Raw genomic sequence first — 23,674 nt, 5'->3', positions numbered from 1 at the left:
CCACTGCTGAATTTATCCTCTAACCTTTTTAAAAACTGACCTATTTTTTAGGCCTCTACTTGAAAATTGCATGCACATACTAAAAAGACTATCTCTGCAACTACAAGGTCTATTTGAATAATTGAATATTATTGTATATATATTGTAATATGATGTTACAATAAAGGGAACACTTGGGAGATTTGTACAGATGTGTACATTTCAGTATATATGTTACTGGTTAAGAGTAAATGAAGATGGCACACAGCACAAATGAAAATGTTTCAAATTTGCCTAAAACAAATCCCTTACACGGTGATTATCTCTTTGGAATGATGGAGCTGCAAGTCTAAAACCTCTCCCAAATCATAGCACAATATGTGAACAGTCTTTATGCAAATTTTAACTTATATAAAGTGAAGCGGAACAAAATTAGAGAGGTTTTAGTACAGAGAGAATGGGAATGTTGGCACAATCTGTTCCATTTTAATTTGATCATGTACCAAACTATATATTTCACTAGTATATCACTAATGGTGTTCAATACATCCAAATACAACAGTTTGGGCTTTATTTTGAGAACCAGAAACCTCTCTGAGCCCTGTCTGTGTGTCTCTACGTAATGGAGTTTTTCTGGATTTCAGTCCCCGGTGTGTACACAGGCCTGTACCCATTGGTCGATTTCAGTGATTGACCCCTCCTTCGACGCGTCGGAGCCAATAGAATTGAGCTAAACCAACATGGAAAAGATTGACAGCACTGTTAGCCAGTCAGAATCAACAACGTACTGTAAACTGTGAAGCGTACGATCTGATATGCTGATTTGTGTTGCTTGGTGTTTGTTGGCTCATATCTCGATGATGCTTTGTTGTAGCGGAATATGACTTGTATGTGCGGAATCCGTAGGTTGTCTGCTTGTCTTTTGAGCTATCGTGAGTGTGTACTGCATGAATTAGCACAGCGGTAGAGCCAGAAATGTGGCGAGTGGTTTGCCTAGGGGGCGCTAGATAGATTTTGATATTTGGTAAGTTATTTCGTTTTTTTGTTTGAGTTGTGTTTGGAGTGTGTACAAACTGTTTACATATCCTTGCAGCCCAGGTTCTGCAGTTTATATCATTATATTCGTTCGTGATGAGTCCATTTTTTGCATTTCTTTCGATGGTATATGGTAAACTGTATCGACAGCCCCCCTAGGGGCTTAGGATACATCTTGTAATTGGGCTCAAGGTTAGGCTTTTTAATGTAATGCTATATGCTTTGAGTGTTTGTTTTCTGTCTAATTGTGGTATTCTCTGTGTTCTTTGTATCCAGCTCTTTGCTTCGATAGACCTGGGCCGCAAGTGGACTTTGCTTCAGGAGCGGGTGACCAAGGACAAAGTCTTCTGGTAATTTGTCATTATTGATGAATATGGACTTCAAGACTGAGCTCAATCTTTGCGGTGTATTAGTTTATTACTTCCTCGTTGACACATACTACATAAGATAAGATAAGATAGACTTTATTGTCCCGGAGGAAATTTGTCTTGGAAACATACATACAGTGTCTGCTGTTAAAACAATACAAGTAACATATTGCATACATACATTACATACACAGACTGTCGGCAGTCCACATACCTGCACACACAGTACCTACTGTACATGCAAAAAGACTACCACCAGCCAAAAAAATACATTTCACACCTGTACAACACACCTGTAGTGTATAGTTAAAATAATTAAAATACAAAAATGAATTTAAGGAAAGAAATCTGTGTTACATGTATAAAGCAGTAACAGACTGCTCTAACCCTGGAGAGATTTAGAGCAGATAAGTAACGTCCATGATAACCAACTCTGTTAACAATTAATTTTGGAACCTGACATACAGTATAAACTGGTTGTTGATTGTTTTGCCTGCATGTTTTCTCTCAACCAAAGCACAGACAACCTGCCTGTTCCAAAAGGTGGGAGGGACGTACCCCTCCCCGTCAGGACACTGTGCAGGACACATTTGTGCTGAAATATTGGGGTTAATCCTATCATTTATTTATTATGCATATAGGTATACATCGGTCTGTCTGTGTCATGACAACAAGGTCTATGTTGTGTAATTGTTTAATTCATCATTTAATTAATTCAATTGATCAGGTTTTATTAAGTGATTTTTATCAAACTTTAGTACTGTTCTGCAGCTGAGATAGCCCAGCTTTCAAATATGGAAGGATTAAATAGACTATTTAAGTGAAATAGTATTAATTCTGTAAATAAGATAAAATTTAAAAGAAAGTTGTTAGGATGGGAGTGGTTTGCTGTAGGTTAATCTCCACAGCCCTATCCCCCCTGGCCAGCAGGCCAAGGGAGGTGGGGGGCAGTTATGTCCATCTGCAGGCTTGAAGGCACTCTGCAAGCCAAAACATCTCCACAGGCTGAGAGGACATCAAGCCGACCGAGGAAGCAAGAACCTGGAGCTGCGCTTCCTTCACTTGGGTTCTAATATGCTACAACTGAGATTAATAACTTTGAATCCTGCGCACCAGATCTCTTCCTCGTGCTGCTGACAGTTTTGCCTCTTGTTTTGGCCTTGTGTTACCGACCTGTCGACTATGGCCATCCTGTGTCGTATAATGTGCCCTGAAATCCAACCTGCGATGCACCAACGTGCTGAATATTTATTCCATTAACTATTGAGAGAAAGCGACTTTAAAAGAAAAGACTGTGTGCACAAGAATGATAACTTTGGGAGTACTTAGTGCAATAGTTTATATGTGAACAATTTCCTAGTGTTTTTATTCAAGGTGATTTTTCAACTGATGATTAGACAACTGAAATTGTTCAAGAAGTAGGAGAACAAGAGATTCAAGTTGGTTTTCTTAGAGGCCAGTGGAACTGGATTCATAAAATGCTCATGAAGGTCATATGGATTTGTCTTGAAATCATTAGCTGCTATGAAAATGAGAGCTGTAAAATATATTAAGTAGATCAGCTAAATCTTTACTGGTATCGTCACCTGTGAAGCTCTTATGGTAGCTTGACTTTCTGTTGGTTTATGGCGCGCTGACTACAGTTGATTTTAATAAACCAGTAGGCAAACTGCTTAGATCACATGAAAAGGACAGCCATCAACCTGTAGCACTTCAGTGATTCATCTTCTATCCCTTGTCCCTCCAAGTTTTAATTTGAAGGGCATCTTTATGATGTATTTTCTTTTAAACTAAAACGTGTTACACAAGTAGATGACTCCTTTGAGGAATAACGTGTGTGTAACGCTAGCGAGTATATGGTTGAGATTTGCCATGGTTATCGAACTGAAATATCAAACTCTTAAGATACTTTCTACACTTACTGTGCTTCCAGAGTGAAATATTTGATTTGCAATCTCAACTACTGACATCTGAAAGAATAATTGGAGAGGATCATTTTGAGATCAAGATCAGAAAAACTCATTTGTATATTCTCCAAATACAAAGAAGACAACTGGCAGTTGAACTAGTCAAAGTTATACTGTCTGAAAGCTAACATTAGCCAGCTTTTCAACAATCACATCAGCCGTCAGAAAAAGAAGACAACAAGCATTATATGGTGTTATTGCTTGTAGCAGATTTAATAAATAGGTTATTCATAACTCAAAGCCACGGATTAGTATAAATCCATGGCTTCAGCCATGAGACACAATAACTTTAAGTTAGATAATTAAATATTTTGGAAAAATGGGGAAAACTCTGAAATTTGATATTAATGAAGTCTCAATGTCAGGGTTTGAGTTTATATCATGGTGTACAGTGACTTATTTCATATACACAAAAATCAAATGATCCAGTTCTTTATAAACATTCATTGGACATAACTTGATTTCTAAATAGAAAATATATAAATCAACGATAAAATGAAAAAATGAATGGAATAATTAAAGAATATGAGTTCAATGAATAACGATTAACCATGTATGAATGAAAAGCATTACATGTGACCAGGTAGAATCGGTTACTCGTATTGATTGATTATCAATTTACTAGTTTTAATTTAAGGGAGATCCAATTAGTCGACATCTATCCTTATCTTATTAAGTAACATTACTTTATTAAGTGACTTCAAATGTATTCGACCTAGAAACCTCAAACTCATTCACATCTGGAACTCATCGTTTTCACCTGACAGTTCTGATGGGCATATAGGAGCTGAAGTGGCCCACGTTTCTCTTCGGGCATCTCTGCATCTTGGATCTTGTCGGATGATAGTAATTAGTTTGGATCATATTCTTTCATGTCTCAATCTCTCGATCTCTCGATCTCACTCTCACTCATCTGGCATGCAGGATTCAAAGTTAAAGTTTAAGGTAAGCGGGCAGTGGAAGGTAGGATTGTGGAGATCACCCTTCAGCGTCAATGTCCAGAGTAGAAGAGCCTTCTTCTGACTTCATCTTGCTCTTATCACCTGAGAAAGGGGTGTGGTGTTTGGTGCAAATAGCAAACCACTCCCATCTTAACAAATATCTTATTTCTTTCATTTTACCTTCTTTTAGAGAATTAACATGAGTTAACTGACAGACTGTTTAATTCTACCATATTTGAAAGCTGGGCTGCAGAATGGTACCAAACACTCTGATATAAATCACTGAATAAAACCATATCAATTAAAGTTTAAATGAATTAAACAGCTACACAATTAGATAGACAATGTTATCATGACAGATGTAGATATGTATTTGTACCTGTATGCATAATAAATTAATGGATACGATTACTCAAAGTTTCAGCACAAAACAGTGTCCTGGGTGAAAGAAAAGAAGGGAGGGTGAGGGCAGCGCTCCCTTCTCTTGGAACAGACAGGCTGGTGGTCTGTGAGCTTCGGTTTAGGTAAAAATTGCAGGCAGAACAATTAATTAATCATGAATTAATTCATGACAAGAAACTGAAAGAATTGAAAAAAGAGTTGTATATCATGAATACATATTATTTAGATATTCAGATGTTTCCAAATTTAGAGATTTGGTCAACTTCAAGCTTGCACAATTAATGTATAAAGGCACACTATATTTAGTGAGTCAGTAACCTAAGATGGATTTGATATGATTACAAAAAATAGATTAGAACAAATGCAAACAAAACGTATTAAAACTTAAAAGAGTCAATTTGTGAATGGTTTACAAAGAAAGTGAATTGGTAACACTGAGATGGATTCAAATGTATATCCGAAATACAAGTTAGTATTAGTGTGCATTCAAATTTCTGTTCAAGATATCAGGGGACCTAAAAGATGCATATATGAAAATACCTACGAGACAGATGTAGTTTGTATCTCAAGGAATCAGAATATTGGAGAGAGGTCTACAGAAGGTCCAAAACCCACATGTCAAAGCTAATTACAAAACATATGTGAGCTCAGCAGGTAAGGTACATGTTACTTTGCAAACTCAGTATACTTAATTTTAATTTTTATTCACAATTGGATGTGTGTCTGTGTATTTTCCGCTCCTCTGGAATGTAGACGCTCGTAAAACAAAAAAGGTGGCGTCATAAAACCTAGTAGGCTCAGCTGTTACGAGGGTCTTATACTTCATAAATCGGTTTGAATGTCTTTTATGCAGTGAGTCGATCAAGGCACGAGGTAAATTGAGAGTTCAACCTGTGACTCAGGGGTCCCTTAGAGCAGTTTGTGGGAGAGGTTTATTATTTAAGGTTGGTTGGTTAAAGATTTTTTTTGTTATCACATTTCACTTTCCATCGTTGTTCACAACAATTATTACAATTAAAAGACCAGGAGACTGAACAATCAACTGGTAAATACTGAAAGACGCCTTACTTTCATTGACAGCCAGTGAAATGATTATTGAAATCAGACAGCTCCGCAATCAGCTATCGGCCGGTAAAAGTTTCAGATCTACCGGATATTCAAGGATAGGAGATCCAGTATCCTGTCCATGTGACATCCTCCTGAAAGAGAACTACAGGGTCAAAACCAACCTACTTTTCTCACTCCTCATCCTTCTGCCTGGCATTCTGCCTTTTGTGAAAATGTCAACAGGCCTGCAAGGCCTTCTCTGCTGGCCTAAACAGAATCACAAAGTTATAGCTATTTTATAATTGAATAATGTTTTCTTAAATACACTACATGTATTATAATTTATATAATATTTTTCCCATTATCTTATTTTCTCATTGCACAGCTACTGTCTTCCTCAGTTGCTCTGCTTCCAGTGCAGCTTGTTTTAAGTAGAGCTTTTATCCAATCAGATTTCACCTCTGTGTCTGCAGACTCACAAGTGAATCCCTTTGTAGTTTAAGTGAATGGGGACGATATTGTTGATTGTCATAGTGTTCAACCAATCAGATCTTTAGTTTGACATGTTGGGCGTATTCTTTGACGTGCCAGAGCCTGCTAGCTGGCCTAGCCATACGTGATTGGTCAGTGGGCTAGCATGACATGTTGGGATGTGACAATCCCAATATCTGCTGCCTCTGTCGAGCGGACATTTTCAGCCCTCAAACGCATTAAAATGTATTCAACAAATACAACTGGGGAGGCTCGACTGTCTTCACTGGCGTCCATGAATCGAGAAGGAGTCCTTACTGGAACTAAAACGCACAGATGTACTGAACAACTGTGAGATTAAACTCTTTGTTAACAAAGAAAGGAGGATTGACTTTGTCTTTAATAGTGAACAGCAGCTCTGGTAAGTTAACTGCAGTAGCTTTAACTGCCATAAATATTATTTATGTTATTATTTAATATGCTTGTTTATATTATATATTATTTGTACAACTTGTTTTTATGAATATGGATTTTCATTTGGTTTTATATGTGATAAGAACTATGTTGCGTCCTATGTTGCGCTGGGGACACATTTAGCCAGTGCACAGCAACAAGAAGCGCAAACCGGCAGCGGTCTATATACTCTATATGTTAAAGTTAAGTTTAAGTTTTTAAGTGATCTACTTTGAAGATTCATGTGTTTTCAAGTGGACTCTTTCCCTCTCGGTGTTGACAGACGAATAAATCCGTCAGTAACAAGAACTATGGAGTCGTGTATTTCCTGGAGGGAGTGATAGGAGAGTTACTACTCTGTTAATTTGTCTATCGTGTTGTTTTCATGATATGGGTAATATTGTTCCCTCTGATATGAATAATATTTGAATGGCCCATGCTCTTGAGTGTGTGGCGGAATGCGTGTTTTAGCTGAATTGATTTTGACTGTATACATTGTTCGTTAATGCCGCCGCATCCCGTCGTGCGGGTATTCATGTATCTGTACTCATAGTGTATTTGTAGGTGTTGAGCTTCATTTTTACGAGTGCAGGCCCAGGTATAAAATGCACGGCCCGCCACTGCGTTTGAATAATACTAGTGCATTTGGAAAATGCAGAAGCTTAAATTGTAGGACATATAATGTTTTCTGCGCTCATGTAGGAGACAACAGTCTGTGTGACCTCTGAACCGAAAAAAAAAAAAACACAACGAAAAACAGCTGGGGCTCCGCAAGTGTTCTGGGAGGCTACGCTAATTAGCTTAACGGGAAAACAACAGCAGCAACACGCATTCTGCTACACACTCAAAGGCACGGACCATTCAGATATTAGATGTAAAAAAACAAATGCAGGTGACTTACCAAATGCTGTTCACTTAAAGACAAACTCCATCCTCCTTTCTTTGTTGACAAAGAGTTTAATCCCACGGTTAAATCCCAACTCACAAATCAGTTTCTCCTCCTTCAGCCATTGAGTGTTAAAAAAACAAAGCTAGGTAAAAAAAATAAAAATCTACACCAAGCTAAATGCAAAAAATGTCAATTTCTTCCATATCTTTCAATTTGAACTCTTACTACTCTGACTAAGCCTCTACTGTTAATTTTTGTTTCACGATAGTCACCCACTGACCAATTACAGCACAAGCTGCACCTCACTGCAGAGCTGCACCTGAAAACTGAGCTGCACGTAATGCTGACATAGTTGTAGGCCAGCTAGAAGGCTCTGGCACGTCAAAGAATACGCCCAACATGTCAAACTATAGATCTGATTGGTTGAACACTATGGCAATCAACAATATCGTCCACATTCACTTAAAATGCAAAGGGATTCACTTGTGAGTCTGCAGGCCTGGGGCCTCTCTTCTTACCTAGAGACATAGAGGTGAAATCTGATTGGATAAAAGCTCTACTTAAAACAAGCTGCACTGGAAGCAGAGCAACTGAGGAAGACAGTAGCTGTGCAATGAGAAAATAAGATAATGAGAAAAATATTTTTATAAATTACAATACATGTAGTGTATTTAAGAAAAAATAATTGAAAAATAATTAAATTATAAAATAGCTATAACTTTGTGATTCTGTTTAGGCCAGCAGAGAAGGCCTTGAAGGCCCGCCACTGCATTCAACATGTATACACACATCACTATATCGAAAGACATATACATATAAAGACATTTCTTTATTATCTTAAATGATCATAATTATCCTATAACTGTCATTATCATCAGATGAAGGCTATTTATTCTTTTTATTTCCTTCTTGTTTTTTTGTTGCTTTTTCTTTGTTTTTCCTATGCTTTAGCAACAAAGATTTTGTCATACCAATAAAGGAAATTGAAATTGAGAAAAATGAGAGAGAGAGAGAGACTGTGTGTATGTGAAGGTGAGTATGAAGTTTGCAGTAACGTTATAGCTATAAACATAGCAGTGTGGTGTGTGTTGCTTGTCACTGTATACTGATTAAAGTGGAGGGGGTTAGCTCTGAAGTTCAGGCTTATTTAAGGTGGACTGACCTTCAAGGTGGACCATCCAGTTTAATGTCTAATTTCTGATTAAATGTATTTTGGTCAGAAATGTCATTAATACATTGAGTAATTCTCATCCGTTTTCCAGGTCAGTATCTGATGTAGATGTGGACCCTGATTTGGTGCACATGGAAATGCAAGACACAAGTGGAGGTACAGTGATGTTGCATCTGCTCATGTACATTTTGTATGATAATTCATGATACTGTCAGGGGCCTGGTCAGACAAGCACAGTTAGATGTCAGACTGAAATGTACTAATTTTAATAGAATTGCCTTGATTGGTGTATTTACTCACAAAGGCAAAGCAAAAGTATGGAAAGTTCTCAAAGAGTTTAAGTTTGTCACACAAAGTTACAAATACCACACAACAATGAGAAGTCAACAAGGCAACGCAAGAGAGAAAGTAGCCCCTACGAAAACAAACACATTTTGCTTTGCCATTTCTTTTGTAGGTGGACCTCGGGGGCAAGCACTCATGGTAGAATATTTTGTACTTTTTTAATTAAAATACATCAATCTGGTGCACTTTGAGAGCAGAATTAAGTGGCTAAAAATGATGTGCTCAAATAAACAATTTAATCAAAAATATATTGGTTTTATAGATATGAATAGTGATGACACGGCAAAAAAGTCAAACACACAAAGCATGGTAAACAAGATGGGGTCCTTGTTTCAAGATGAGTGGGGTGGGGTGGGTAGCCGACATTGCTGCAGACCCCTGAAGCACAGGACAGTCTGCGCCAGGAGGAACAGGCCCCGTCCCTCTCTGCAGGGGGAGAGGCTGCAGCGAGCACTAAGTCCACGACACCGGGAAACGGCAAGGTCCGGTTAAGAAGCCTTTTCATGCCGACCGAGACCTGGTCGCTGTGCACCAACATGGAGGAAATGCGCCCCGCGAGGGCCAGCCAGCGCAGGAGCGGTCTTACAGGGAGATACTGCCACACCGAGCAGCCGTCCCTGACCTATTGAGTTGAATCTACTGGAAAGACTGCGCAGGACCCACTTGTTGATAAGTGTAAAAATATTTTCGGGTCATTAGGAAACTGTTAAATTCCAAACTTTGGAAACTTGGGCCCACCCCCAATCTTATTTTATCAGGAATGTATACAAACGTAGTACATAATAAAGACTGACAAGTGGATGGTTCATTGCAAAATTCGGTTTCAAAGAGCTATCACAGGATAGATCGACAAGGAGGTGAGACCTTCGATAACATGGTTGACAAAGAGATTAGATGGGGGGGATGCCAGCGAATTGCCCAACAAAACCCAAGTTGTTTGCAGCTGCAGCTAGCTTAATAACTCCCTATTTTTGTCAAAATATTCCAGCATCTCCCCTGAATCTTCACTGGGGTTAGCATCTGCAGTAGCTTTAATTAACCTCTTGAGCCCTAGCCCTATTTTTAGGCCTCTGCTTTAAATTTGCATACCCATACTAAACAGTGTATTTCTACAAGGTCTATTTAGAATTTATATTAAAGGTAACACTTGTGAGATTTGTTCAGATGTGTAAAATCAGTGTATATGTTACTGGTTAAGAGTAAATGAAGACAGCTCAAATTGAAAAGTTTCAGGTTCGCCAAAAAAAATCACTTTATTGATATTATTTCTTTGAAATAATGCAGCTGGAAGCCTAAAAACTCTCCCAAATCATAGCACAACAAGTCAGAATTTTGTAGGGAGTAGCCTGGTAAAAATCAAAAAAGCGCCGCGCATCCCAGAGCGTAAAATTCCATTCGCCAAAAGTCTAACCCCTTCCCCCCAGGTCCCCCAAGCTTGGTTGAGCCCCCCTTCTTCAGGAAACAGATGAGAAACACACAGTATATACGTAGCAACAGTGTTTAGCCGGCAAACGGGGAATTATGCCATTCTTTTCATGATTCAGTGTAAAGGTGAGGTGCTGCTAAGATTTTTTTTCAGTGAAGCGGTTTGTTGTTCTGCCGTTTGTTTGCTCACATTCAAATTATGAAGATATCTCTGGATTCTGTGTCGAATTCTCATGTGCTGCGATGTATTCTTGGTCTATGTTAGCTTGTAGCTTTGTGTTGGAATATCGAAGCGGAGTGCATAGCTCGCCGACTCGTGACGAAAAATACGTGATATTGTGGTACACCTTCTAGGTGATTATATTAGTTGTGTATAATTGTTTTTGGAGTTTGTAAAAAATGACTTGCATGATAGTGTTGCCCAGATTTTGTTGTTTGATCTGGTATATAACATGTATACATGCATTATATTTGCTCTCGATAAGTACATTTTTTCGACGGTATATGCTACCCCCCCTGAACCCGAGTGCCTGGGCATCGTGCATAACAGTTCTTGTTTATATACTATTATTTGTACAACTTGTTTTTATGAAAATTGATTTTCGTTTTGTTTTATATCTAATAGGAACTATTGTTACGTCCAATGTTGTGCTGGGGACACATTTAGTTGGTGCCAGTGTTAGTCAAAATCTCCCAGCGACAAATCTAGCGACTTTTTCTGGTGTTACTGGAGACTTTTCTGGTGTTTTGACTCTGACGTGAAAGCACGTACCGTCGGTGCTGCCGTGAGCCGCCCCAAAGCACTCACAGGCGGTCAGTCTCACGGTACCTCGTGCAGCAGTCCCAGCTGCAGTCAGAGCAGAGAGGAGACACTCTCAGCATATTCATGTTTTTGCACTCTGCAGTTAGTGTGTTTATAGGTGTTGAGCTTCATTTTTACACGAAACAAATAATAACCGTAGCCGTGGCATCATAATGAGGTGTTTCAGCTGCAGGACAGCAGTGAAGGCCCAGGTATAAAATGCACGGCCCGCCACTGTTTCACAGTGATGGACAGTAAATGGTAAATGGACTGTACTTGTATAGCGCTTTTCTAGTCTTTTCGACAACTCAAAGCGCTTTCACACTACTTGTCATCATTCACCCATTCATACGCTGATGGTAGGGGCTAACATGCCCACCATCAGTACTAACTAACATACACACACACACACACACACACCGTAGGAACACCTACGGGAGCAATTTTGGGGTTAAATGTCTTGCCCAAGGACACATCGACATGCGACCACCATCAAACCGCCGATCCTTTGATTGAAAGATGACCCTGCTCTCCACTAAGCCCCAAGACCTGACAGTGTTTCTCTGATGTCAAATTGTTGATGTTAAGATGTCTTCATGTTCATCTTTTGATGTTTACCTGTTGTAGATTGTTCCACAGCAATAATTCCATCAGTACATCAACATAGTCCAGCCCCCCCCCCCTCCACACACACACCTGGTATGCAGTGTGGCTCTAGACAAAGCTAGTCTGTGAGTCTGTCCATCAGACTGAAATAATACAAAATGTAAAAAAAAAAACTATTGGATGGTGTTGTGTTCAACATTTCTCATCAAGGAAAAGGTCCAGAAGAGTCTCTGAAATGTCTCATATTTCACATTCTTCACCACATCGATCAGCTCAGGGATTGGCTGAAACCTGATTTGCTCTTCCTGCTCTGTGCCCTGTTGGTCTGTGGTCAGACACTGATGCAGCCGTTTCTCCCCCAGCTCGAAGCCTGCGTTCGTTCCTGTCTCTACCTTGCTCCGACTGCACTCATTACCTTATGAGTGAGATGTCTGGTTTCTTTCACAGTGCACAATGCATTCAGTGACTTTACTTTTGGTTTAAAACTTCTACAAGTAAATATATTGTGACACATAATAACCAGCACTATTCCCGCCCTCCAGGCGACACTGAAGAGATGTGTCAGCCAAGATAGCCCAATAATGTCCAGAGCCTTCAGCATCTCAGGGCGAATCTCATCCATTCCTGGTGCCTTTTTGACTACCTCAACAATCTCTGCCAGGCATATGGATGAGTCTACCCCCGAGTCTTCAAACACTACCTCCTCCATGGAGGACGTGTTGGTTGGGTTCAGGAGTTCCTCAAAGTTTTTTTTCCACCGCTCGACAATATGCCCAGTCCGCAGTTCGCATTTCCTTTCTAAGTCGTCTCACGGTTTGCCTGAACTTCCTTGAGGCCCACTGAAAGTCCTTCTCTATGGTCTCCCCAAACTCCTCCCAAACCTGAGTTTTTGCCTCTGCAACCACCACAGCTGCAGCCCTTCTGGCCAACCAGTACCTGTCTGTTGTTTCCAGAGACCCCTCGGCCAGCCATGTCCCCAGGCTCCCCCAGGATGCACAAGAAATTCTTCCCGAGGTGGGAGTTGAAGATCTCACGGACAGGGTCCTCAGTCAGACGTTTCCAGTTCACCATCACCACACGCTTGGGTTTACCAGGTCTGTCCGGCAGCATCCCCAGCCATCTGATACAACTCCCCAGCAGGTGGTGATCAGGGCTTGTGAGTGGGCCCACACGGCGGCTCCATGCAGTTTTTCCGGGCTATGCCTAGCCGAGCCCCATGTGCCAATGCCCTGCCACCAGATGCTCACCGGCAAGCTCCCCTCCCAGGTTTGGCTCCAGAAAGGGGCCACGGTTTCCTTTTAACGGGCGAGGTACAACAATTCTTTTCAAGCCGATTCATCAAGGTTCAGTGAATTGCTCTTAGTCCGGCCCCTCTCCTGAGACCACTTTGCCTTGGGACTCCCTACCAAGAGCTATTGCCCCCAACAGTACGGCTCTCAGGGTCACTGGAGCACACAAACCCCTCCACCACGTTAAGGTGGCAATTCATAGGAGGAGTTTGATTGCTGTGCTGACATTATTATAGAGTATAAAAAGCAACCAAAAGATCTCATTCTTGATTCCTTTATCTATCACTGTTTCCACATAACATAGCTTACATGGTCAGAGTCTTCAGTTTCTGTTTAAAAATCAGTAATGTTCAGTATATTTTAATATAACTATATTTGACAACAATTAATGTTCATCTTAATGTATTTCATGTCAAATGTATCGCCACACTGTATGTGAACCTGCACAAATATATGTGGCCAATAATTTTTATTTATTAATATTTTGTACATTTAATCAACAGGAATTGTGTATGTTTCTGTGTGCCACTGCAGGTTACCTGTATGTTACCTGTCTCATCCAGAACTGTTCGGACAAAATGGTGACTGCTCAGTTTCTTGGCAAAATCGACCACAACTCGCTGTTGGTGCAGGACAACTACATATTTGTAAAGGTAAAACATCATTACAACAGGGGAGGTGACGGGTAGAGTGATGTATTATAGAAATATTTTAGTGAAATAAAAATGGTTTCTCATTCTGTTTTCAGATTTCCAAAATTTCAGTATCACTTTTTTCTGTTCAGGTTTTTTTCTTGAATGTAGATTCAAGGTCAGGGTAACACAATTTGTGCTGTGTGCCATCTTCATTTACTCTTAATAGAAGAAAATGCTTTACATTGTATAAATGTAAATTGCATTGAGCATGCACGGTATAGAAACAGCATATGCGGACCACACCTGTTGTACTAAGCCTAAATAAGCCCATCATCCCTGATGAACAACACCTCCCACCCCATGCGGGACGCCCTGGCAGCTCTTTCAGCCACCGGTTGATTGATGTAATTTAATGCAACCTAGTCTAATTTATATTATAGATTATATACATGGGCTCACTATACATTCTGCCATTTCTCTTCGATTCTTCCCGCTTTGAGTCACTCATCAGTCACTTTTGAGACCTGCTTTTATGTTTAAAGCCTGTTATGTTCAAATACTATCGCGCATAATCACATATTCAGTTTTTTATTGATCTTTACAGGCTTACATTTATGATTATATTCTGAGATACACTCAAAAACATTCAGGGCTTAAGACCTGGCAAAATGATCTTGCCAGGTCAATAGCTGCTGGTCAACGCAGTAAATACATCTATCTCCTGAATGCAGTGTCTGATGGTCACAGAAATGCACGGCCTCGTCAACCAGAGTCCTGCCAGTACCCTCGGCGTGCTCGAAGGTGCCAGGGCCCGATCAATGCTGCTTGCAGCTTTCATTTTACTTTCAATATATAAATCTGTTTTTACCTCCTCTCTTCTTTTCCACTGTCCTTTTTACCTCTTTTTAATGAATGTGTGATTGTGTGTAAAAGTTATAATAATAATAAAAGCTAAATGTATAATAATAGATACAAATGGAGATAATACAGTCTCAGTCAAAAGTGTGGATTTTAAGTTTTGGATCGTGTGCAAATTGTTGCATTTTTGTTTTTTTTCAGGTCACCACAGGGAATCCTACCAAGCACTACGTGTCCTATCGGCGCAATGAGTTCGTCCAGATGAGATTTCCCAAGTACGCCTTGCCAAAGGTAAAGCACACACAAATTATACTTCTTTCACTGCTGATGTCACTTCAAACTAAACATGGGGTATTCTGCTCTTGTTTTGTACAGGAAAGCTTAGCAGATACTTAACAGTAGATCCATGAAATACAGACCCAGGAATCCAATGTAGACTTTAGGGCTTTACTGAGAATCTTTCTTTATTTTTGTAAAACTGTGGAAACAATATGAAATATGGCCTTACAAACTGTCCATATACACATACATGAATATAAAAAAATGATTTGGCATATAGCCATCATGCAAGAAAAAACATGTAGCCATTATCATGAAACATGCTTGACTAGTTAACTTCTAAGTCATTTTAACATTGATGTCACTGGAGAAATGCTAATCACGATTGGCATCTATTATTACAACACAAATGGCATATTAAAACAGAAAATACACGAAGAATAGTTCGTAGTACATCTTTACATGCTACATACAGAAATATCTACAGACTTAGATCTTTAAAGGCTACCAAACAGTTGAAGTGAAACGTTACTGCAGAATGTCCTCTCAGTAGAGTCAGAAACAAAGAAGGAACTAACTATGGCAAGAGAGGAGGGATCAGAATCAGAACCGTTTAATTGCCAAAGTATGTTGCTCATACAAGGAATTTGACGAGGTGGATGGTGCATAACATTAAACTATCAACACAGTGCAAAATACAAGACATGATTTAAAAATAGGGCTTTGTTAAGGAGTCCAACTGAAGACGGGAAGAAACTGTTCTTATGGCGTGAGGTCTTGGTCCTGATGGACCTCAGACTCCTGCCAGATGGAAGGTGCTCAGACAGTTTATGTCCAGGGTGAGAGGGGTCTGCTACAATCCTTCTAGCTCGCTTCAGGGTCCTGGAAGCAAACAAGTCATGGAGGGATGGCAGATTGTAGCCAATCACCCTCTCGGCAGAGCGAATGATGCATCGTTGAGGATTGACTCAACGATGGCTGTGTAGAACTGCACCATCATTGTCTTTGGCAGGTTGAACTTCTTCAGCTGCCTCAGGAAGTACATCCTCTGCTGAGCTCTCTTGGTGATGGAGCTGATTTTAAGCTCCCACTTGAGGTCCTGGGTTGTAATAATCACAAAAGTCTGCCTGTGTGTATAGCAAATGTGAATGGGGAACCTGTGGGTTAAGTTCCTTCACCTATATAAAGTACTGTAATGTTATTAGTTGCCTGTAATTATAACACAGGATATTAATAGGATCTATTATTATTATTGTTATTGTTTTTAGTTGACCTGGTTTGCATAAATTGGGTCGGGGGGGAAGTGACGCGAGAGAAGATTGTGCGCACAGACCGGAGGAAGCAAGCGACGTTCAGTGTAGTGATGGGAATTCCGGCTCTTTTTAGAGAACCGGCTCTTTTGGCTCGGCTCACTAAAAAGAGCCGGCTCTTTCGGCTCCCAAATGGCTCTTCAGATTTTTTGGTGCTTAAATTAATTTATTACCAACAATAATGTCAAATTATGCGCAATATGAATTACTAATGTGAAAAAACATCCACTATATCAAATGTTTATTATATAAATACACTTTTATTTATACACTCTACAGAGTGATAAAAAAAAAAAATGTGAAAGTGCAAAAACAAACTATTTACAAATGAACTTAACTAACTTTTAACTATTTTAAACTTTTAGCTTTTTAATACTTAACAAATTTAAAGTGAAACAACATACAGAAGCGTACAGAATCACACAACAAAATATAAATTAAAATGTGTAAAACAAAAAGAAAAAAATCAGCATCCAGAGTTTTGTTCTTCAGTGAAGATTTACATTGAGAAAGAAGTTTGTGTGCTTGCTGTGTGCTGTGTGTGTAACTCCTGCCCCTCCCCCCTCTGCTCAGCGCAGGCACAGAGACGACGCCACACATATTGACCAAGAGAGAGAGAAAAAAAAAAAAAAAACGGCTCCCGTCGTTCACGTCAAAGAGCCGGCTCTCAGAGCCGTTTCGTTCGCGACCGACACATCACTAGTTCAGTGGACTCGGGAGAGCAGTGTTTGCCGGCGATTGCTCAGCCACGGATCCGAAGCAAGCATGTCAGGGATTGTTAGGCTGGAGTCTTCACTGGGAACGGCACAGAGGGCCACCATCGGGGCGAGATGTGGTGAGGTAGCGTGGGTTTGGTGGATAAAGGGACCGCGGCGTCTCGCCACGCTTCCGCCGGTTATTGACTTTGCCTCGGGGATTGTTTTTGTCATCGGACTGTTTTTCGTTACTTTAAGGAACTTTTTGAACTAATGGGACTCGGGGTTTGGGTGATTGTTGTTGTAAATGTTTGTGGTCTATCCTCATAGATAGATGGATCATTTCAACGTGGTTTTGTACCTTCCACCACGTTATTCAGGGAGAAATAGACTCTGTAAACCTACCAATTCACATCCGCCCGTGCCCTTAATTTAGCATATGTACTTTTCCCTTTTTAGGTTCATATAATTAGGTGAATTGTTACAGGGTTATGGTGGAGCCCAGTAAGCGGAAGGACTCCACAGAGTCGACGGGGCAGTCACACAGGGTGATGGGGCAGGTGGGGCTGCGTTCTTGCAGAAATCCACAACCATATCCACTGTATTTAGAGCGTTGAGCTCTAAGTTCTTCAGACCGCACCAGGTCACCAGGTGGTCAGTCTCCCACCTGTAGGCGGACTCATCTCCACCAGAAATGAGTCCATTGAGGGTGGTGTCATCTGCAAACTTCAGGAGCTTGATGGACTGGTGACTGAAGGTGCAGCTGTTGGTGTACAGGGAGAAGAGCAGAGGGGAAAGAACGCAGCCTTGGGGGGGAACCGGTGCTCATGGTCCGGGAGACTGAGACGTGTTTTCCCAGCTTCAAGTGCTGCTTCCTGTCAGACAGGAAGTCTGTGATCCACTTGCAGGTGGAGTCGGGCATGAGCAGCTGGGAGAGCTTGTCATGCAGCAGAGACTGGGTAATGGTGTTAAAGGCAGAGCTGAAGTCCACAAACAGGATCCTGGCGTAGGTTCCTGAGGAGTCCAGGGCCCCGTTCCTCGTACGTGGTTCAATTAAGTCGATCAAATGTCCTATTATCCAGCTTAAATTAACCTGATGATTGATGTCAGGCTATCTCGGTTCCGCAAAGGCTGATCCGTGCTCAAACAATCTCGTTAATTCGAACCAGACTTCAGTAACCAGGATCCTTGCGCGTGTCCGTCCTACTTCAGAAGGGGCAAGCGTCGATCAACGAAACCATGATTGTCTAACAGTACAACGGCAAATAAACTCAAAGAAAGAGCCTCTTTTTTCTCCGCTGATGAGCAGGAGATGATCATGAATGCATATGAGGAATTCAAGACCATAATTATGACAAGACGCTAGACGATAAGCATGGCAAAATATCGCAGACAAGTTAATATCGCAGACAAGCCCAGAGTCTGGGCTTTGTGGGGGTTCTGACTTCTAAACAGCCTGTTGACGTCTCTCTCCATTAATATGAGAACGATAATGAAATTACATTCTACACCACTTGGTGTCTCTGAAGCAACACATAGAAATGTGGGGGCAGAACAGGTATTTTCTGTTATACCGTTTTGACGCTGACAAAATAGACTAAGAAACTATGCCAGCATGTAGGTGTTACAGATCAACCATGATGTGTTTGTTCATGCCAATTTTTAGGGCCCGAGCACCGACAACGTCGGGTCCGCGAGGTCCCTATTGTATCTGTAGGAATTATTATTATACCCTATGATGAAAAACCGTTTAAGGGTATCTGACATGTCCCCAACCTCCCCATATTTGGCGAGCATATCAGGACTGCGGGAAATTTTGATATTTTATGGGTCCAATGCTCGAGCATACAAAATTACTCGCTAGCGCCACCTAGATAATGGAAAGGCAAGCCCCGACAGCCCGTATGTCCAAATTACTTAAGATTCTACAGACATGAGCAACTGAATGAGTTCTACAAAAAATCCTCTTGGGACCCTAAGCTCCGCCTCCCAAAATTTTCCACCATTTTGAATTTTGTAAAAAAAATCACTTCTCCTAGACCCTGGGTCTGATTGGTACCAAATTTGCTGTGAATCATTATTGGATATATATCATCAAAAGTTATGAAAAGTGTCTTGATATCTTATTGCATTAAGAATATATGGACCAATGAATTTCATGAGGAGTTGGCCTTCTACAGCAATATATATAACTTCAAAACCATGTGGCTTATGATCACGAAATCTGTAGCATATGTTCACATTGTGTCCTGTAACATACCCTCAAATTTTTATTCCATACAACCACTAGGGGCCGATGCAGTAATACTCTCATTTCTCTGCATTTTTAGGCATTTTTCATTGTTTTCAGGCATTGTACTTTAACGAACTCCTCCCACAGAATTTATACAATCAACTTCAAATTTGGTCAAGATGATCTAAAGACATTCATGATGAAAAGTTACTGAAATGGTGTACTGACATTGAACGACCTTCGTTTTATGTGGCGCCCATGTCAGGCACATTTCGTGCCGTTCGCCATGAAAGAGGAAGTTGTTGTAACTACAAGGTACTTTATTCAATCAACTTGTTTTGCATGATGCTGGTCCAGGCCTGAACACATTTCCATGCCAACATTTTCACAAAGTCATAGCGCCACCTACTGGCACAAGGAAATGACAAGTTTTATACTTTGATGTACTTCGACTAGGAAGTTTCCCAGATCACTCTCAAATATGGTAAGGTAATTTGTAAGACAATGATGATGCTTCATCATGAATATTGTGAGTTGTCGTTAAACGCTGTTGCCGTGGCAACGCGTCATTCGCCATGAAAAATAAAGCTTATTTTTCTGTGGCTTAGGATGCTCAACAAGCCTTGGAACTTTGCACAGGTGTCATAGGTGATAGAAATAAATATTTCATATGGCTTTTTGGCTTGACCCTTTCAAATTGCCTCGATAGCGCCCCCTACAAATATTCAAAAACGCAGCCCCAGCGCTACGTTTAACCTGCATGTATGCAATTTGGTAGGCACGTGTATCACATGAAGACTTAAAAAAAAATGTCCTGCGACCATGCTCTAAAATAAACGGAAAGTCGGCCATTTTGATTTTTGTGTGAATTTTCCCATGCTTTCTAGTCGCTATACTTTAACAAACTCCTCCTAGGGACTTTGTCAGATCCACTTCAAATTTGGTCAGTATAATCTAAAGACTGTTGCAATTAAAAGTTAGTAAAATTTTTACGTTTGCTGGAGTGGCGTAGGCGTGGCATGGCGGCCATTTTAAGTGATTCGCTGTTAAACAAGCTGATGTAACTCCACTGGACTTGCTCAAATCTGTCCCAAACTTGCCATACTTGATAATAGTCATGGCCTGAGGATGTCTATGAGCCAATTTCCACTTAAAGTCATAGTGCCACCTACTGGCAACAGGAAGACAGCGTTATGTGACACACTGAATTGGATTTACACGATGTGGTCTATACTTGATAGTATAAAAATAGCATTAAAATACATCTAACTTGTGGGCTCGCTGTCTGATGGTCGCAGATATTTATGGCTGCTTCTGCCGGCATCCCACCAGTACCCCCAACGTGTGGGAGGATGCGAGGACCCGTACATCGCTGCTTGCAGCTTTAATTAGGGCCCGAGCACCGACAACGTCGGGTCCGCGAGGTCCCTATTGTATCTGTAGGAATTATTATTCTTCCCTATGATGAAAAACCGTTTAAGGGTATCTGACATGTCCCCAACCTCCCCATATTTGGTGAGCATATCAGGACTGCGGGAAATTTTTATATTTTATGGGTCCAATGCTCGAGCATGACAAAATGACTCGCTAGCGCCCCCTAGAAGTTGGAAAGGCAAGCCCCGACAGCCTGTATGTCCAAATTACTTAAGATTTTACAGACATGAGCAACTGAATGAGTTCTACAAAAAATCCTCTTGGGACCCTAAGCTCCGCCTACCAAAATCTTCCGCCATTTTGAATTTTGTAAAAAAAAAAAAAAAATCACTTCTCCTAGACCCTGGGTCTGATTGGTACCAAACTTGCTGTGAATCATTATTGGATATCTATCATCAACAGTTATGAAAAGTTTGTTGATATCTTATTGCATTAAGAATATATGGACCAATGAATTTCATGAGGAATTGGCCTTCTACAGCAATATTTATAACTTCAAAACCATGTGGCTTATCATCACGAAATCTTTAGCATATGTTCACATTGTGTCCTGTAACATACCCTCACATTTTTATTCCATACAACCTCTAGTGGGCGATGCAGTAATACTCCCATTTCTTTGCATTTTGAGGCATTTTTCATTGTTTTCAGGCATTGTACTTTAACGAACTCCTCCCACAGAATTTATACAATCAACTTCAAATTTGGTCAAGATGATCTAAAGACATTAATGATGAAAAGTTACTGAAATGGTGTACTGGCTTTGAACGACCTTCGTTTTATGTGGCGCCCATGTCAGGCACATTTCGTCCCGTTCGCCATGAAAGAGGAAGTTGTTGTAACTACAAGGTACTTTATTCAATCTGCCCCAAATGTGTTATGCATGATGCTGGTCCAGGCCTGAGCACATCTCCATGCCAACATTTTCACAAAGTCATAGCGCCACCTACTGGCAAAAGGAAATGACAAGTTTTATACTTTGACGTATTCCGATTAGGAAGTTTCCCAGATCAGTCTAAAATGTGGTAAGGTAAGCCGTAAGACAATGATGATGCTTCATTGTGAATATTGTGAGTTGTCGTTAAACGCCGTTGCCGTGGCAACGCGTCATTCGCCATGAAAAATGAAGCTTATTTTTCTGTGACTTAGGATGCTCAACAAGCCTTGGAACTTTGCACAGGTGTCATAGGTGATGGAAATAAATATTTCATATGGCTTTTTGGCTGGATCCTTTCAAATTGCCTCGATAGCGCCCCCTACAAATATTCAAAAACCCAGCCCCAGCGCTACATTTGACCTACATGTATCAAATTTCGTAGGCACGTGTGTCACATGAAGACTTAAAAAAAAGTGTCTTGGGACCATGCTCTAAATTTAACAAGAAGTCGGCCATTTTGATTTTTGTGTGAATTTCCCCATGATTTCTAGTCGCCATACTTTAACGAACTCCTCCTAGGGACTTTGTCAGATCCACTTCAAATTTGGTCAGTACAATCTAAAGACCTTTGCAATTACAAGTTACTCAAAGCTTTACGTTTGATGGAATGGCGAAGCCGTGGCATGGTGGCCATTTTAAGTGATTCACCGTTAAACAACAAGCTGATGTAACTCCACTGGACTTTTCTCAAATCTGTCCCAAACTTGCCATACTTGATAATAGTCATGGCCTGAGGATGTCTATGAGCCAATTTCCACTTAAAGTCATAGTGCCACCTACTGGCAACAGGAAGACAGCGTTATGTGACACACTGAATTGGATTTACACGATGTGGTCTATACTTGATATAGAGCAACATAATGCATGTTTGCGCGTGTTCTCTAGCGTCACATAGTGGATACAGGAACTGGTGAAATATTTGCACTACATAATTTCCAGTGTCACACAGTCCAAGCATTACAAATACGTCTACCTTGTGGGCTCGCTGTCTGATGGTCGCAGATGTTTATGGCCGCTTCTGCCGGCTTCCCGCCAGTACCCCCGACGTGCGGGAGGATGCGAGGGCCCGTACATCGCTGCTTGCAGCTTTAATTGAAATTGTTTTCTTTTCATTATCCTGAGGAACATCAGTTTCAGTGTTTCACAATAATCCAGTTCATTGGCTTTGAAGCATTAATAACAGTGCAATTTTAATACAAACATTGAACATGTATGAATTTATACATTTGGTTAAATCATTAAAGATGTTGAATATTTCCAGAAAACACCTCTTAGGCAAAGATGTGGTGTCACTGAATTGAATTCCATAGAGTAGAAGAGCAGTCAGTAGATTTCTGTTGGGCACTATCAGCCAAAATTTACTTGGATAACCGAAGGGACCCACGCCATATTTTCAGAGTAGGTCTCCAGTTTCACGATAGAAATATGAGATATGGTGGGAAGGGAAAATTAAATAAATGCATCATTAAGTAGAAGTATTAATGTTTCCTTCTTGTATACTTCTCAAAGAGCCTTTGCAGTACTTGACAACAAATTGTAATAATTTCATTTTTGGTGAAGACAGTATGGCCAACCTCTGTTCAGCAGATTTGATTGTTTCGGAGGTTCGGAGTCAGTTTGGTTGAATGTATGGACACATATGTAGCTCTCAAGCAGCATTTCAAATGAGTCTTACATATGGAGCGGAGCATCTTGGTAGCTGAATGGTTACAGCGCACTGCTTCAATTGCAGTTTTCCATCTGAGTCAACTGTCCAAAAAAGGTGAAAATGCTGCAAAAGATTATTTTAAAAAAGTGACTATTTGAGACGTTAGACGTCTCTTTTAACAACTTTAACTTTACTTACCTTTACAGTTTTTCAATAAGCCACTACATAGAATTGAGTGTCAAATGCCTTAACCTTCACTTACACCTGAGGTAAAGCCCACTATGTTCCACTTCTTTGTTGGTGTCTGTGATGCTTGACAGTACCTGTACCCAAATGAAAACTGGTACCGGCCTCATACACAATAGCTCCCATTAAATATTCACCACTAACCATTGATCCAGTCGCATCCTGTCTCACTGACATAGGCAAAGACTATACATTAGCCCTACTCTAAT

The 23,674-nt window shown here is 40.5% G+C and overlaps 1 protein-coding gene across 1 annotated transcript in view; it reads left to right on the top strand.

Annotated features, from left to right (window-relative positions):
• sorcs2 (sortilin-related VPS10 domain containing receptor 2) overlaps positions 1-23,674 on the top strand; it is a gene marked incomplete at its 5' end in the record, with an annotated part of 266,050 nt that overhangs the window by 200,418 nt on the left and 41,958 nt on the right. The window contains 4 exons of the mRNA XM_079185210.1: positions 1,291-1,364; positions 8,815-8,879; positions 13,725-13,843; positions 14,885-14,974. Coding sequence (XP_079041336.1) covers positions 1,291-1,364; positions 8,815-8,879; positions 13,725-13,843; positions 14,885-14,974 — 348 coding nt within the window. The remainder of the gene's footprint in view (positions 1-1,290; positions 1,365-8,814; positions 8,880-13,724; positions 13,844-14,884; positions 14,975-23,674) is intronic.

Source organism: Pholis gunnellus (genome assembly GCF_910591455.1).
Source record: "Pholis gunnellus genome assembly, chromosome: 23".
Lineage (NCBI taxonomy): Eukaryota > Metazoa > Chordata > Actinopteri > Perciformes > Pholidae > Pholis > Pholis gunnellus.
Note: the sequence above shows the minus strand (reverse complement) of the source record. Positions and strands in the feature narration are given on the sequence as shown.